Source organism: Cynoglossus semilaevis, chromosome 14 (assembly GCF_000523025.1).
Source record: "Cynoglossus semilaevis isolate Cse_v1.0 chromosome 14, Cse_v1.0, whole genome shotgun sequence".
NCBI classification, from domain to species: Eukaryota; Metazoa; Chordata; class Actinopteri; order Pleuronectiformes; family Cynoglossidae; genus Cynoglossus; species Cynoglossus semilaevis.
In genome coordinates this window covers 22,127,440-22,142,915 of record NC_024320.1, presented here as the reverse complement: position 1 = coordinate 22,142,915, position 15,476 = coordinate 22,127,440, and the positions used below count along the sequence as shown (strand labels likewise).

The following is a 15,476-nucleotide window of genomic DNA, read 5'->3' as shown; positions in this document are numbered from 1 at the left end:
TGAGAGTCCATTTATTAATGGAAAATTGTCATTTACTGTTAGAATCTTTGAGTAAATCATTTACGTTCACTTATAACTCCTCTATCAATTAGTCTTAATGGCACTCACCAAGTGAGTGAAAAACTTAAAATTAAAAAGTATATTTTATTTAGATTTTTCTATAATTTAAGTGATTTGGATTGACCAGTGAAAGTAAAAGAGAACACCAAAGCCAGCATCATTTTCAGGAGTTTTAATAATTTACTTAAAAAAGAGTGTAAAAGGAACAGACCCGTCTCACTAAAGTGGATCTGTCTGATATTCAAAGTGATGGGAGATGTAACATTTTTCTTTTTCCATTTGCAAACTTGCCCTTGTCTGTACATGTGTGTACTTGGCAATGTTACCTCGCAAACATATTCAATTGAATTATGCGCAGTAATATCATTTATATTTATATATATATATTTATATATATCAAAAGCTCACAGCAAAAAATAGTTTGATATGAATCACTTCCAAAATAAAACCAACCAGCATGAAATGTACAGCTTTATAGGAGAATTAAAAAAAACAAAAAAACAACTAAAATAATAAAACACAGCTACAAAAGTGTATATACAAACATGCCAGAAGCAGAATGAGTGAAACTGACAGGCTTTTTTTACAATGACATCATTCAGGAGAGCCAATGAGATAAAGCTTTTTTTTTCTTTTTTTTTTTAAATATTTCATTATGTTGCATCGCTCAAAACATGTGATTTTACTTTGCCTTTTTCAAGTTTGTCAAGCAGAAGATGAAACATTTTATAAATATACAGTATAGTGTATCTCCTGCCTCAATTTAACTATAATTTAAACATTTAAATAAGACATTAAAATGTTCATTATCTGTAGAAAATAAATGAAGAAAAATGCATTTTCTTTGAGAAACCATGTGCATTTCTCCAGAGATGGTCTCCTCCCTCACCCTCATTATTAAGTGCCTGCATGGAAGAGGTAATATATAGATTTATGTATATATATTTATATTTATATATATACAATTAGCATATCAAATTTTATGACATGATATAATTTGTATAAATATGGCATTTTTACAATTGCATTAAAATGACACATCCTATTTCCGATCCCCAGACAAACGTCGAGTGGGAACAAAGGCATTTCTTTTTTAGCTTTGTCATTTTCTTGATTGAAATATTAAAAAATAAGTCTCAGTTATTTTGCATTTGCTGTTGTGTCGTCACATCATAAACGACACTTTCTGTCACTGATCAAATATTTGTCCAAGGTGGGTTTTTTTTAATCTACACTTTGGAAGGTGAGGGGGGAAAAGTGCCTTTATCAAATGCTCCCTCTTTGGAGTTAAAATGAGGATGTTTGTGTCATAGGAAAGGTCAAAGGGTAACTGAACAGACTCCACGTTCAGACGAGCTCCACGGTTTAGTTCTGTACAAATCTGTAAAAGCATCACTGTCATTTCAACATTGTAATAAAAGCCACGAGTTTGTGTCGTCATGTCGATTTTGCTGGTTGTACAGTTAGGGAGTCACGTGTCCCTGCACCGATGTGATGACGTGCTCGTAGCGTCATCTTCTCCATCATCCACACATGCGCCGGATGCCATTCAGAGGTGGATGACGAGTCAGACTCACTGTTAGACTCTGATCCTCAGACTCAGGAGAGACTCGGGCTTGCCGTTGCCCTTTAAATCCATCCAGAATAGTTCTACTGCCCTCTAGTGTTCATTAGAGGGTAGTGCAAGTATATAATCAAATGTCCATACTTCTAGAAATTTCTCCCCGAGAGTTTCACACAGCTAAAGCATGTTCAGGATGGCGTTGTACATTTGGATTAGTACAGCCAGGTGGACGGGCAGACAGGACTGGCGGTCCTGAGTGGCAGGTGTGCACGTCAGCCAAGAGAGGGCGTTGTACTGTTCCAATACAAACCTGAAACAGAGAAATATTGAGTTTGTTTTGATTTTTTTTTAACACTTGATAATTTGTCTGTACTTGGATTTTTCTCAACTATTCCAGAAAAATGTACAGAAATGTTACACAAAAACAGTAATTTATACTGGAAATATGTAGATATTGAGAGAACATGCAGAGCACTGGAGCAGGTCGGGACACTTGCTTATCTTCAGTGTGTTGAATATTTACCTGAGCACATCAGACGTGGTCTTGGAGTCTAAAGGGTGAGGGGTCCTCTTACTCTTATCTGTCACCAGCTCATCTGTCTGAGATATGGAGATGTGATGGTGCAGAGACGCCTGCAGCAGAGAAATGTCAGGTCAAAATATGTGATGAGTTGTTGTTGTCATTTCTGAGCCACCCTAGCGGCAGTCACTTCTAAGCTCATATAATTGTAAGGAAAGATAAGGAGGGAAAGGTTAAAAAAAATCCCCATCTAATTATTTATTCTCTAACCATTTGTCCTAAACACGTCCACTGCTGTAATCGTCAAATTATCAAGTTTCCCGATGGTACCTGAACGCACCTGTCCCTGATGACGTCACCGATTGTTTCGACCTGGCGATTTGCACCTGTTATCCAAACCAGTTGCTCTGTCCCTCCAGCTAGCATGTAGCTAGCTAGCGCATGTTTGTTAAAACATTTCTTATGTTAAACAAATGTAACAATTATTGAATACTGGATTAAAGTAAGACAAGGAAATTCTAAACGTTTCCTTACATATATTGTAACATTGTCTGTGGGTTTACGAAGGCCAGAAGCTAATGCTGTTTCGCGGGCCTTGGCATGGAAAAGTTTGCCAACCCCTGGGCTAAGGGGCACCGCTAGCACAGCGTCATGTTTGTGTTAGCCAACCAACCTAGCATTGTTTCAATTCAGCATTAAGGAGTTGTTTTATCCACAAAGAGGAAAATCTGTCGGCCAAGTGCAATGAGGGCAACACCAGTGTATAACAGTGGAACAGTTGGAGCATCGGATATTTGAACGCGACAAACTGACGGTATGTCGAACTTTCTGAGTTCATTTTCTGTATTATAATTTTAAATAAGTAATGAAAACTACTGATAGTCGGTATAGCAACTCATTTTATGATACATCTTTATGTTGAGTGTGTATTTGTTCTACTTAAATTAAAAAAATATGTATTCCCTTTTACTTTTTACTGTATTGTAAATGTTGGACGGTGTTGCTGACTCGGTGTAATCAGTTAAGACCGTCATAGAAGCAATGCGAGCTCAAATTTCAGATAAAAAGCAGCAGTTTGACATAACTTTGTCGCCTGTTTAAATCCTTTCTCTAGAACAGCAAAACATTTGTTGCACAGTTTAAAGACAATGTTTCATATTAGATGTCTAAATACATATAACTACACTTAGCAAAATACATCCATACAAAGTACATGGATTATGGATGTCCTTTGGTTGATAATATTTCAGTATTACTAGCAGCCAAAGAGGTTGAAAGGTTTGTATCAGTATTGGCAGATACTTGGTGGCAGCAGTATCGGTACTAGATTCATCCCTTGTACAGTACAGTTTGTAGTGCTTCATAGTGCAGTACCTTGAGGAAGAGTGGACACTGTTTCTCAGCCTGTGGGCAGGAGGCCCAGAACCAGTGAGGAAGTCCATTAGCTTGTGCGGTGGAGACGTAGTAACCCAGAGCCAGCGGCTGCTGCTTCAGCTCCTCTGGTGGATTGTCTCTGGACAGCAGACGTTCTCCCTGACTCTATATTTACACACAGGTGGAGAAGGACAGTAATTAATCACAGAGAGTTGGCACGGTGTAAACTGTAGTTTGTGATTTTAAATAGCCAGAAACATTCTAGTATGCAGCCTAGTGCAGCCTCTAACTTTAGAAACCGTCCAGCTAAATAGCCAAACTTCTGCACAGGCCGTTTCCATAGTTTCTCACTATGTTGCTATCAACTGTGACATATCACAGGTTGTCAGCACCTCTGTTCTCCCTGTGGCCCCCCGAGACAAATTCCATCTCCATCCATTATACCTGTCCAGACCCTGTCAACATTTTTATTCACCTGTCACGGGTGTCAAATGTCAATCTGTAATCCAGAGAGGTATGCATTGTAGTTCCACCCAAAATCCCCCCTCGTAAAAGGCAGCGCACAGTTATGACTGTTCTGAGTTCTTATCATAATATTTTTTCAGATGGAGAACTTTGTGGATGTTTGTGTAGAACTCAGCCTTCACTGACCCTGGTGTGATGGAAGTTTGAGCCCATTCCCATCCCAGACGGGGAACCAGGGGAGGGAACCGGAGAAGTGTTGGGAGAAGGATGGAGGTTCCCTGTGATCAGCATCATGTCGTGGCCGATGTCGTTCTCCAGCTCATCAGGAAAAGGCAGGTCAAACATGTCGTCTGATAGGAAAATCACAAGAGGTAGAATATGAATGTAATGAAGGGGCACTTTCACTATTATATTTTGAAAATTGGATAAAAAGTTAAGTTTTTGTTCTTTGGTTGAGAAATGTTTGAATATTTTGAAAATGGGATAAAAAGTTACGTTTTTGTTCCTTGACCTTTGGGATAATGCTGATCTGACTTTGGAAATTGAGTACTGAGTACCGAGTCATAATATACATATCAAAACTTTGACTTAAACCTTTTTGCTCTTATTCTCAGTTTGTGATAAGAAAAAAAATGACAACAAGGTCGGAAATGTAACTTGACATTGGACATTTTTTAAACATTTGTCCAGTATTACAGACAGAATAGTGACATTAAAATTTACTTTTCTTCTTTGTCTTCCTTGGTATTCTAAATTAATTATACTCTAAATTAAGATGTATATACTGAAATTGTATTAATTAACAAATTGTTAATCTAACTATACACCTCACAAACTAATGTAGTTTTTTTTAATTGTGGGATTCAATTTTTAATTTAACACTTTTTTTTAAATTGTGGGATTCAATTTTTAATTTAACATGAACAATTAGAATATTATTTACCTTATAATTACCTACTGCATTTTTAACTGAATCCTTAATGCTGTCTACATGTAACTGTGATGATCAGCTGTTTTCCAATGCACAGATGCCCCCTAGTGGTTCAAAATAGTACAACTAATCCGATTTTTTTGTTTGTTTGTTTTTTTTTAACTGTGATGACAGGTGAGGTTTAACTGCATTTCATTACCATTGTTGTCCTCTGTAGGGTATGAGCTGGGTGCCAGCTGTGTGGTGGCAGACGTAGGGAAGACCAGGATGTGTGTGCAGGAAGCGTCTTGAGGTGTGTTCAGCTGTGAGGTCTGCAGGTTCAGAGCCGTGCTGCGTCCAAACACTGAACCCATGGTCACTGCGTCTGTTCACAAATGCACAGGCAAACACGGCGAAGGTGAGTCAAAGTGTCTGTTTATACAAATAGTGTAGAACAGCTTTAAATATACCACGGACGTCACCACTGTCGCTGAAAGAACTACTCACCAGGCATGACCACCAGGGAGCCCTGTGGCTCCAAGGCTACAAGGCAGGCACTGAGGATTGTGGGGGAATCAGCAGCTGAGATTCCACACATGCGACAGGCTTCCCTCAGCTGACGTCCTATTGATTGGAGGGAATGTTCTCCCAGGAATGAGCTCCAGTCTTGTTGAAAAGGAGGCGATGCAAGAAGAAAGAAACAAAAAATATGTGAAAAAAAATTAGTGTCTATCATATGACAGATGTCATGTCGTAACACAACATGACAGGCAGAGTGCGTCACATGGAACTGTGCCACAAATATGTGTAGTAGTTGTGAGAGTACAGAGATCCGGGGGCTTCAGGCTAATGCCTTAAAGTTATCCTGGAAATTCCCAAAATGCTTATGTAATATATACTGTAGTAATAATAACACAGAATATATAGTATAACTATAACAACAAAGTATTTTGAATAATTGAAATTGGAAACATTTAAACTACTGAATTATTAAATTAAATTTCTAGGTGTTTTTGATATAAGCAAATTTTAAAAATAAGAAAAGCCAGCCTGTTTTATCATTTGATAACTGTCCTCCAGAAAAAGCTTTGTTTTTTAAGTCCACAATAAATAAAAGTTAAGGGAATAATCTTACAAATTAAAAATAGCAGAAGTCAACAAGGAACATAATTTTATGTATTTTATTAAGTTGGTGACAGATTGACAGACATTTAATTAAATTGGAAATTAAAAAAGGGATTAAAGAAAAAAGAATAAGTAACATGACTGCCAAAATTCTGAAAAAGAGAATAGATTTCTTTTAATGAATATTTGTAGATCACCTTTTAGCTCCCCATGCCCAAGTCTGCCTAATCGACCAATCACGATCCTCCATGGCAGCGAGGTCATCTGAATGATGCCTATACACCACTCCCACAGCTTCTGAAGGCCCATTTTTCTGGCTGAAACTTTAGGACGTCGTGACCTTGGAAATTAGATATCAGAGTTTTAAATGCAACAATTTTACAAAAAAGGTGTAAAAATGTAAACAAAGTTAAGTCAGTAATGTGTTTTTACCTGTTAGGTACATCCACATTGATGATAGAGGACTCCAGGAGCTCCCCCTGCTGGTCAGTACAGGAAACCAGGATCCAGCGCTGGTCATGTGACAGACAATATCCCACATAGAGGACATTGTTCTTGGGCGGAATCTCTGCCCATATCTCCCCTGGTTCTGGCTGCTTGGGGCGAGTTGGACCCAGGATGAACGGAGGGGAATAAAGCTGCAGAGGACTAGGATGCTGCAGGAGGAGAGGAGGAGAGGAAACAAATAACAGTGAGTTGTTTTTTCTTTTTTAACTTAAAACTAAGTGAACTACTTGCCCTTTACTACTTCAAAAATCCATTGAATAGTAACTTCCACGCTCTGCCTACTGTTTTTAGCCTTCGTGCTAGCTGCTCATAGTCTTTTACTTTTGGTTCTTTTTTGGAGATCTTTTCTGTTCTCTAAAAACCTTAATCAGTGCATATTGCCACTTAAAAATTAGCCAGACTCTGAGACATGCAGTGTTAGCTCATCTTTGCTGTTTTTTTTTCGCTGTGTACATGTTCAACATCAGGAGCATGATGCCAGTGGAAGCAGTGGTGGCTTAGTGGTTAAGGAAGTGGACTTGGGTCCCGAAGGTTTTAGGTTCGAATCCACCAGCTGCCAAGTTATCACTGAGCATGGTGCCGTTCCCTTAAACTGCCCCCTGCTGCCCTTTGGTGATGCGTAAATTGCAAAGGTCATATTTGTTTTTGTGCTGTGTCACAATGACAGATTATTCACTTTCCTTCTTCTCCTTCTTTAGTAGAGACTGTTTGCTCAATTAGTGGACAACTCAGTTTGGAAAACGTACTTTATTAGCAGTTCATCGCCCTAAATTACAGTATTGGATGTAATAAAACAAACACATTATTGGCCATTAAAATTGTTTCAAATAAATAAAAAAAACCCTCAATCTTCATGCTCACCTCTGGAGCCTTCAGCACAGAGCTGACAGTGGACACTGGTCCAAAGCCAGTCAGGGACTTGATATGTGTCTGCTGGGGTAGAAGACGTCTGCACTGGGAGTAACAGGAGAAGGCCATGGAGCGAAGATGCTGTAAATACAAGTGGCTCTCTCCACTGACAGGCTGGAGTAGATACTGACACGGCACCACCTACACAAGGAGAGATAAAAAGATGAGGATGAGAAACAGTACTCTCCTGTTGATTCTCTCTCTCTATTTTTTTTTTTTTTTTTAACCTGTAGGACGAGCGCAGGTCTCATCGTTTCAGGTAACGACTGCAGCATCTCTGTGTAGCAGCGAAGAAGCCCCAGTAACCAGATGCTGCCAGCTTCTACCTCGTCGCCCTCTTCCTCCTCCCCGCCGTCACTTCTCACTGCACTGGAGCCCAGGAAAGCGTCCACTATGTAAATAACAATAGCTGGTGGGTTGGCGTAGCTGTCCATGGAGTCCGGTACAGTCGGGATACCGATTCTGGCCTGCTCAGATGTCCTGTACGACCAAACACACAGAGTAATAACTCATGTTAATGTGTTGAACAACAAGTAAAGATGAGTCATTTAGCCAAAGTAGACCAGTTCTTACAGTTCAGGGTTCTCTGCTGGTGTGTTTGCTGGTGGTGTGGCACCAGGAGTGGTCTTTGAGTCACTGGTCCCCCCTGTTGCCGTCTCCCCCATCTGGGATGAGTTTGTGGGAGTCGAGGCGTTTGTTGAACTGACAGCACCCTGAGCTTGTTCTCCATCGGTGGCCCAAGACTGACTCTGCCCAGAAGAGGCAGGCTGGTTGAAAGATGTGTTGTTTACAGCAGGCTGGATTTTAGGAGGCAGTAGAAGACTGCTGTCCAGAGGCAGAGTAGACAGCTGTGGACCTGGAAGAGGAAGGAAGTCAATGACTGGATCTGTGTACGTACAATCGTTTAACGTTTTAATTTGCTTTGCTTAGGCTACAGGAGATTCACAAGTTAATTATTTGGGCAAAACACAGCATTCTGAATTTTTCTGCTTTTCCCTGTATCATATTGTAAATGCATAAACTGAAATGGTTTGGAGAAAAACCATAGACTTGACTGAACAACTCAATTAGATCAGACTGTGAACAGAAGTGAACAGAAATAATTTGGTACATTACTCACTAGGCAGTTGATTCTTGAATTTGTTTACATTCATGAATCTGCCCCTTTAGAGTTTTCACTTGAGAAAATAGATTTTTGCATTTTATGTCGTGTCCAGGTCAAAGAAAGGTCATTTAAAGAAGTAATTGTTTTTACCAAGTTGCTGCGTGCAGGCATAAACGTAGAGTTTGAGTTTGTTGAGGTTGTCATTGTGCTGCTGACCCGTCCAGGGCCCAGTCATCCACTGATCCACATCCACCTCCTCCAGCTTCTCTGGCTCCACATCTTCACCCACGTGCACCAGTCCATCTCTGGACACTTTGGCCAGAGGACGGTGCTTTCCAAGACGACACGTCTGGGATTGCAGACAGAACCGAGGTCAGTTTTCTCATCACATTCACACATTATAACAAATTCTCACTGACATTAATGAAATGTTGTTGTCAATCGACCACACAGTGATTTACCTCATACACTGCACTGAGCTCCTGGAAGAAGGCCCGGGCTGCAGCCAGTAGTGAGGGACTATTGGGGCACAGCACCAAATACGCAACATCCCGCTGCCCGCCGTAGGGCTCTAACAACAACTTCTCCCAAAAAGGTAATGCCAGAGGAGATAATGCTAAGAAGTCCCTCTCCCTGTCATAGCCCAGTAGAACTAAAGGGATGGGCAAAGGTTCAGGTGATTCCTCAGAACCTTAGACAGATAAAAAGTTGTATTATTTTCACCCAAAAAGCAAATATTTGTACCTAAAATGCTTGTATTCTGTTACATACTAAAGAGACATTCAAATTGTCATTAATTATGGCCTTACCATAGGAACCCCTTCCAGCCATCTTGTGGAACTGCTGCCATGTGAGTGGACCCTGAACGTGCTGGATGTTCTCCCAGGTCCGTCCTGTTCTCTTCTTCTGAATGGCATCCTGCAAGAAGGGCTGCAGAGACAGCAGCATCCGAACCATGTCCTGGGACGACAGCGCGCTCATGTCCACAACTGAGGGGACGGACCGAGAGACACACACAGATGAATATGTAGGTCGTACACTGTCAACATCTTGTCTGAATCTGGGTTTCATTTTTATACAATAATTGTAAAAACTCTAGTTTTTCTGCTATTTAGACAATACAGTATTTTATTTTGGTTTGGTAATTTCTTTAGTTTTACTTAATTTAATTTATTAGTTTCTAAAGACATCCATGAACACAATTAAACTGTGTTTTCCATCACAGTTCTATCATTCAAGCTATATATAAATGTTTAAAGTAATGTGGGATTAAATAATTGTCCAGGGACACATCAGCCTGTAGATACATACAGAATGTAATAAATCAAAAATCTACACCAGGAAGACAACCTGTTCCAAGTACTCATTCACATCACCCTCCCAAAACCGATAAAATGTAGTATAAAGTGACTTATTTAATAGTGATGACAGTGATTCATGCTCATTCTTACCGTTAGTGTGAGGCCAGGAGTGTAGAGCTGTACTTCTGACCACAGCTTGATCCACTTTCCCCCCTATGGGATTGTCCACGTACTGCAGCCCCTGTTCCAAGGCATTGTAACACTCCACACAAGCGTCGCTCTCATCCGCCCACTGCTTCTCCGACATCCAGCTCTGCAGCAGTGCCCCCTTGCGTCCATGGCAGGAACAGCTGAGGGGTAAGTGCAGTGAAGTGAGGGAAGAGATGGGCTGCGAGCACTGCTCCTGCAGGAGGATCATGACAGAGGACGAGGCAGGACTTGACTCCTGGGTCTTCTTGGCCCTCGGGTCTCCCATCGTTGGGTCTCGCCTGCAAAGGGCCAGCCTCCTTTCAGCTGCTCGGCCCACCTCCGAAGTCCGGCCAAAAATATCCAGCTCGTCCTCCAGGAAGAGGCCCGTGCCCTGGGCCAGCCGCCTGTTCACGATGGCACTGAAGCCACACATGCACCGGTACTGATCTTCGCAGGTGGAGTCGGGGATGTACACCCCCACATCAGCTCCTTTGACGTTCATATTGCAGGCACAGATACAGCAGCTGTCAAAGTTGCGATCCTTGAAGACGTTGAGGACGGAGTCTGAGAGAAGGAGGATGGCAAACAGACTGTGGGCCTCTGGAAGAGAAGGTCCAGGTCGAGCCAGTGGTTCTACAGAGCTGAGAGGAATGCTGGTGGAAGGAGTGGAAGCTGGTGAGCTTAGTTCTGTACCGTCCTGCTTCACAGAACCCTGACCAGAACTTGCTGCGTTGATGCCCCGGGGTGTGCGCGGAGTTCGAGGAGTGGGTACAGAGAAGCGAGGTGTGGCAGGAGACGGGAGGATGCCAGCGGTGGTGCTCACCGAGGCAGTGGTGGCGCTCATCTGACCGTAGTCCTGGTCTGGGAGGGTGTTGACGCTGGGCACGTTTCTGAAAACCAACAACAGATCATCAGAAAAAAAAGCAAACGATGTCAGCCAAAAGGTTATGCTATAACTGAAGCTGACGACTTACGTGTAACCATCTCTGATGAAAGTGGGGTTCTGTGGATGCATGACTGCTGGGAAATGCTCCATTTTGGGCATAAGTGCCCAGGATGGACGGTAGTAACACTGATCAGGAATCTTCAGTGGGGGTAAAGTCTGACTGGGCAGACAGGGCAGTGGGGCAAACATGGAGGATCCTACCTGTGGCTGGATTAGAAGAAAGGTGTGGTTATTAGATTTAATGTAAAGCCAACATTTTTTATTGTTAATGTAAGATTTTTTACAATCTTTAAAACTACTATCAGTGGTACCCACACCATATTTTAAGAACCCTTTCCTATTACGTTGTCTACTTGATGTTTTTTTTTTTTTTTTCAAAGGTGACATCTGCTTAATTTGTTAGACTAGATCTTATTCTGTTTGTCCCCCTCACAGACCAGTAAAGGTTTGTTTGCAAAAAGACGATTTTTTTTCTGTGTAAACACGATGCAGATGCTCCTCATATTGTCCACTCGGTTGATTATTCTACACAGTAATTAGCATTTTCCAGCTCCCAGAGCCTGCAGTCAGTGCAGATGTCTGACTCACAACACACACAAAGATAATGAGCATCAGGAAGCCTCGCAGGTATCAGTGCAAAAAAAAATCCAACAGGACATTTTAATCAGACCAGTTGCACTGGTCTTCCTGCAGACTAATTTCCCCGTCTTAAACATTATTACACAAGGCTTTAAATTATCTGAGGATATTTCCTTTTCTGTAGCCATTTTTGTCATGTTTAACTTTAACCTCATTTGCACAAAGATACATTTATGCAAATCTGTTTGTTTTGTTCCTTTTGCAGCCACCACTAACCTTGAGATCCTCCTGCCTGGGGCTGGCCATGCTCTCATCTGTCTCCATCCTGTACTCAGTCAGGTGCGTAGAGGCTAAAGGCAGCAGGTGGTCCGCGGCTCCGCTGGGTGCAGGTGGCTCCTGGCTCGGGGTGTCACGATATGTCATGATGGGAGAAAAGGCCGGGTGCTGCTCCAGAGAGGGTGGGGTGGGGAACATCCGCTGGAGGTCTGCTACTGCTGAAAGGAGGCAGGAATAAACACAGAGATGAAGAGGACAGAAAAAACAGAATGGATTATTCAGACGATTCTTTATGGCATAAAGTGTCATCAACTAAATATGACTCAAAGTGACTCACTTGATGGATACGGAACTGCAACTCTCCCTTCCTTCCCCAGAGGGCGCTCTTCTGTTGAAATGGGTGGCTTGGCTGAGTGCTGGTTTGTGTAAACGTTCTAAAAAATAATTAAAAACAAATACAAGTCAGTTTTGTTTAATTCTTCAACCCAGGTAAAAAATAGAACAAAGTCATTTAATTTGACTTTAACTTCATGATTAACTTGTTTTTTAAAATAAGCAATCACATCTTTTGGTTAATCAAGAAATGACAAATCATTTCTCAGAACTTTCTCAGTAAAAATAAAACATCAAGAGATGTCAAAAAAGTAGTCCAGATGAAGCTAAGTTAGCTATAATGAAAAAATAAATACAGGAAAAAGATTGCAATAACTTAGACATCAACTAAAAGATAGCCAACCATTGCCTAATTGCTAAAACAACCTTAACATAAACAAAAAAAAGTATATCATAGGAACAAAACAAAATTATTATTTGTAATATGGCTAAAGGTAGGCCTAAAATAGCCATTAAAGAGCTAACCTTATATCTAAAGTAATTACCTTAAAGCTAGCTGAAATTAAATTGCCAGTAGGTAGTCACAAAAAATACTTTAAAGTTAAGGAAGGATAAGAATAAAAACAGCAGAGTTAGCTACAAGTTAGCCAAAAAATAGCTAACTAAATATAGCTAACTAAATATAAATAGGCAGAGGAGATGGATGAATCTTGTCACTAAAACGGCTCAAATTGAACCAAATCCCTGTTTAGCTAATTAAATATAAATAGGCAGGGGAGATGGATGAATCTTGTCACTAAAATGGCTCAAATTGAACCAAATCCCAGTTTAATAAAACCTAATAAATAAAATGTGACACTTGTTAAATATTCTTTATAAACTACAAATATTATCTGTGATGTCTTACCCCCAACTCTTCCTCATCTTCATCAAAGATGTTGTCCAGGTCTGAGATGTTGACCACCAGATCTTTTTCTCTGGTCAGAGAAGGATTAGTTTTGGCTGCTCCGTCATCCTGACTGGACTCTTCTGCAGCGACGAAACATTAGATCAACAGTTGAATCTTCACAACAAACACCCATGTTTATACTTCATGTTAGATCAGCGTAGCTTTTACCTGATTTTGGTGCAGAGTTAAAAATGGACATCGCATCTTTCCCATCAGGCAGTGCTCCATTGCTAGTGATTTCATCTCCCTGAAGTATAAATTTGATAGTTTAGTTCATATTAGTTTTCCACCATGGAAATCCCCAAACTTTTGTACATGCCACTAGTAGTTAGATATTTGGCCACACGAGGGCGCAAAGTGAAATACTCCATTCATTTGTTTGACAGGGACTTAATCTTAAGCATTTATATTTGAGTTACAATTGGAACCATTTAGATTTTCATATATGTAAATAAATTAAACACTTTTTTTACCATTTAAAATCTTAATTAGAAACATTTTAGTTCTGTATTAGTATGTGCGATTAATATTACTCAAGACGACCTTCATCATGACCATGATCTCTGAAAGTAGGTGTTAATAGCTACCTTATGTATAAAGACTAACAAAGGATAGAGACGATATTAATGTTTGTTTGTTTTGTAAACAGTTTGTAAACTGTAACTAATTTCATCCTTTCTTATTATCCCACAATGTAAACTGTAACTAATTTCATCCTTTCCCCCCATCTTTTAAATTGTAAAGATTATTCTATTTTAATCCAGTGTGAAAAATTGTATTTTAGCGGCTAATGTTTTTTTTAAAACATCGTAAACATAGATTAATTTTATTTATTAAAAATATAGTTTCTCTTAGGTACTATGAAAGTACTAAGACAAGAAGTATTCTTTCTATTATTAATGTCATCATCATCAGTACTGTAGTAGAAACAGTGGTAGTTGCGGTAGAACAAGACAAGAAGTAGAAACAGTAAACAGAAACAGTAGTTGCGGTAGAAGAAGTAGCATCAGTAAAAATTGTGGTGATATAACTAGTAGTAGTGGTAGTAATAGTATTAGGTAATGGGAGCTAGTTCACAGCCAAACAACGTGTCCAACATACAAACACTGGTTGTCGGTCATTGACTGTGTGCTCAGCTGTCACATGAACAAACAGTGATGATGTGAAAACTGTATCTGTTGACATTCACCTTCACCTGTTTGTTAATCTGTGTTTCATGTGTGTTCTTTCCTTCTACCTTGGCCTTCTTGCTGGGTTCCCTCCCCTGGCCCTTTAATCTCTTGGAAGAGGAGAAGGTGTACTCGATGTCTCCTTCTTTAAAGTCGTACGGATCGTCCCCAGGCTCCCGCAGCACCTCCACCCCCGGCTGCTGGAACAGACCCAAGGTGTGGATGTGGTCCCGTATTTTCTCCTCCGAGATTTTAAATCTCTTGTGAGTCTGGGTGTACAGTCTGGAGGAGACAAAGACACAAAGGTAATCACTTTTTGGCTAACAGATGTCACAGTAGCCGTCAGCTGTCTCATATTTTCTCTCTCAGAGTTTCACTTCTTTTTAAGGTTGAAATATATATACACTTCTTCTTAGAGTGACTTTAAGTGCATTTGTTCAGAATAATTTTTTTAATTCTGTATTACTGAGTTTGTTACATTCTGTAAAAATATTCCAAACATTTCAGAAATATCGTGGTAAGAATTATAAAAGTCTCTGAGGTCAGAGATGATTATGAAAGTATTGTAAAACAATTATTAAGAGTTTACGGTGGTACATAAATCAATTAAAGAATATTACAAATGAACCTTTTACAAAGTAATACAATTATAAACTATTTTGTAACACTTTACAAGAGTTGTACACAATAACTAGTGCCCCGATATCAGGGAATAATTGTTTTTATGATAAGTCCTACGTCTTGCCAGGCGACCTAAAAGGCCTCAATGACTGCTGCATTCAAGTGACATCGGTACAACTGCAAATACAAATTTCTGACTGAAAACATCTCATCCAATTCGTCAACACTTTTGTAGCTGCTAACTACACTTCCATTGAAAGCAATGTTCTATGTAAAAAAGTGTTGCTTTTTAATCCTTTAAAATTTAGAAAAACTTTTTTTAAACATCAACCTACGATCAAAAACAAATGTATTATTGACTTTGAAAAAGTCTTTAAAAAGTTTCTGAAATGTGTAAATGTGCATGTGTCTGTGTATATGTGTCCATGTGTGTGTTTCTGTGTGTGTTCATGTCTGTGCGTGTGTGTCTGTCTGTTTATGTGCATGTCTCCATGTGTGTATGTGTGTGTATGTCTGTGCATGTGTCTGTGTGTGTGTTGGGAATTTAGGCCTGCCAGACTCTGGTACGCCAACT

At 40.1% G+C, this 15,476-nt stretch overlaps 1 protein-coding gene across 1 annotated transcript in view; it reads right to left on the bottom strand.

Annotated features, from left to right (window-relative positions):
- Positions 1-217: 217 nt before the first annotated feature.
- LOC103390185 (mediator of RNA polymerase II transcription subunit 13-like) overlaps positions 218-15,476 on the bottom strand; it is a 16,072-nt gene continuing 813 nt past the window's right edge. The window contains exons 2-22 of the mRNA XM_025062058.1: positions 14,350-14,601; positions 13,281-13,359; positions 13,071-13,192; positions 12,168-12,264; positions 11,831-12,048; positions 11,004-11,182; positions 9,991-10,919; positions 9,349-9,528; positions 9,001-9,230; positions 8,690-8,888; positions 8,008-8,290; positions 7,662-7,914; positions 7,387-7,575; positions 6,451-6,674; positions 6,216-6,358; positions 5,401-5,559; positions 5,114-5,278; positions 4,170-4,333; positions 3,519-3,683; positions 2,148-2,257; positions 218-1,934 (exon numbers count right to left, since the gene is read on the bottom strand). Coding sequence (XP_024917826.1) covers positions 1,802-1,934; positions 2,148-2,257; positions 3,519-3,683; positions 4,170-4,333; positions 5,114-5,278; positions 5,401-5,559; positions 6,216-6,358; positions 6,451-6,674; positions 7,387-7,575; positions 7,662-7,914; positions 8,008-8,290; positions 8,690-8,888; positions 9,001-9,230; positions 9,349-9,528; positions 9,991-10,919; positions 11,004-11,182; positions 11,831-12,048; positions 12,168-12,264; positions 13,071-13,192; positions 13,281-13,359; positions 14,350-14,601 — 4,473 coding nt within the window. The 3' untranslated portion in view covers positions 218-1,801. The remainder of the gene's footprint in view (positions 1,935-2,147; positions 2,258-3,518; positions 3,684-4,169; positions 4,334-5,113; positions 5,279-5,400; positions 5,560-6,215; positions 6,359-6,450; positions 6,675-7,386; positions 7,576-7,661; positions 7,915-8,007; positions 8,291-8,689; positions 8,889-9,000; positions 9,231-9,348; positions 9,529-9,990; positions 10,920-11,003; positions 11,183-11,830; positions 12,049-12,167; positions 12,265-13,070; positions 13,193-13,280; positions 13,360-14,349; positions 14,602-15,476) is intronic.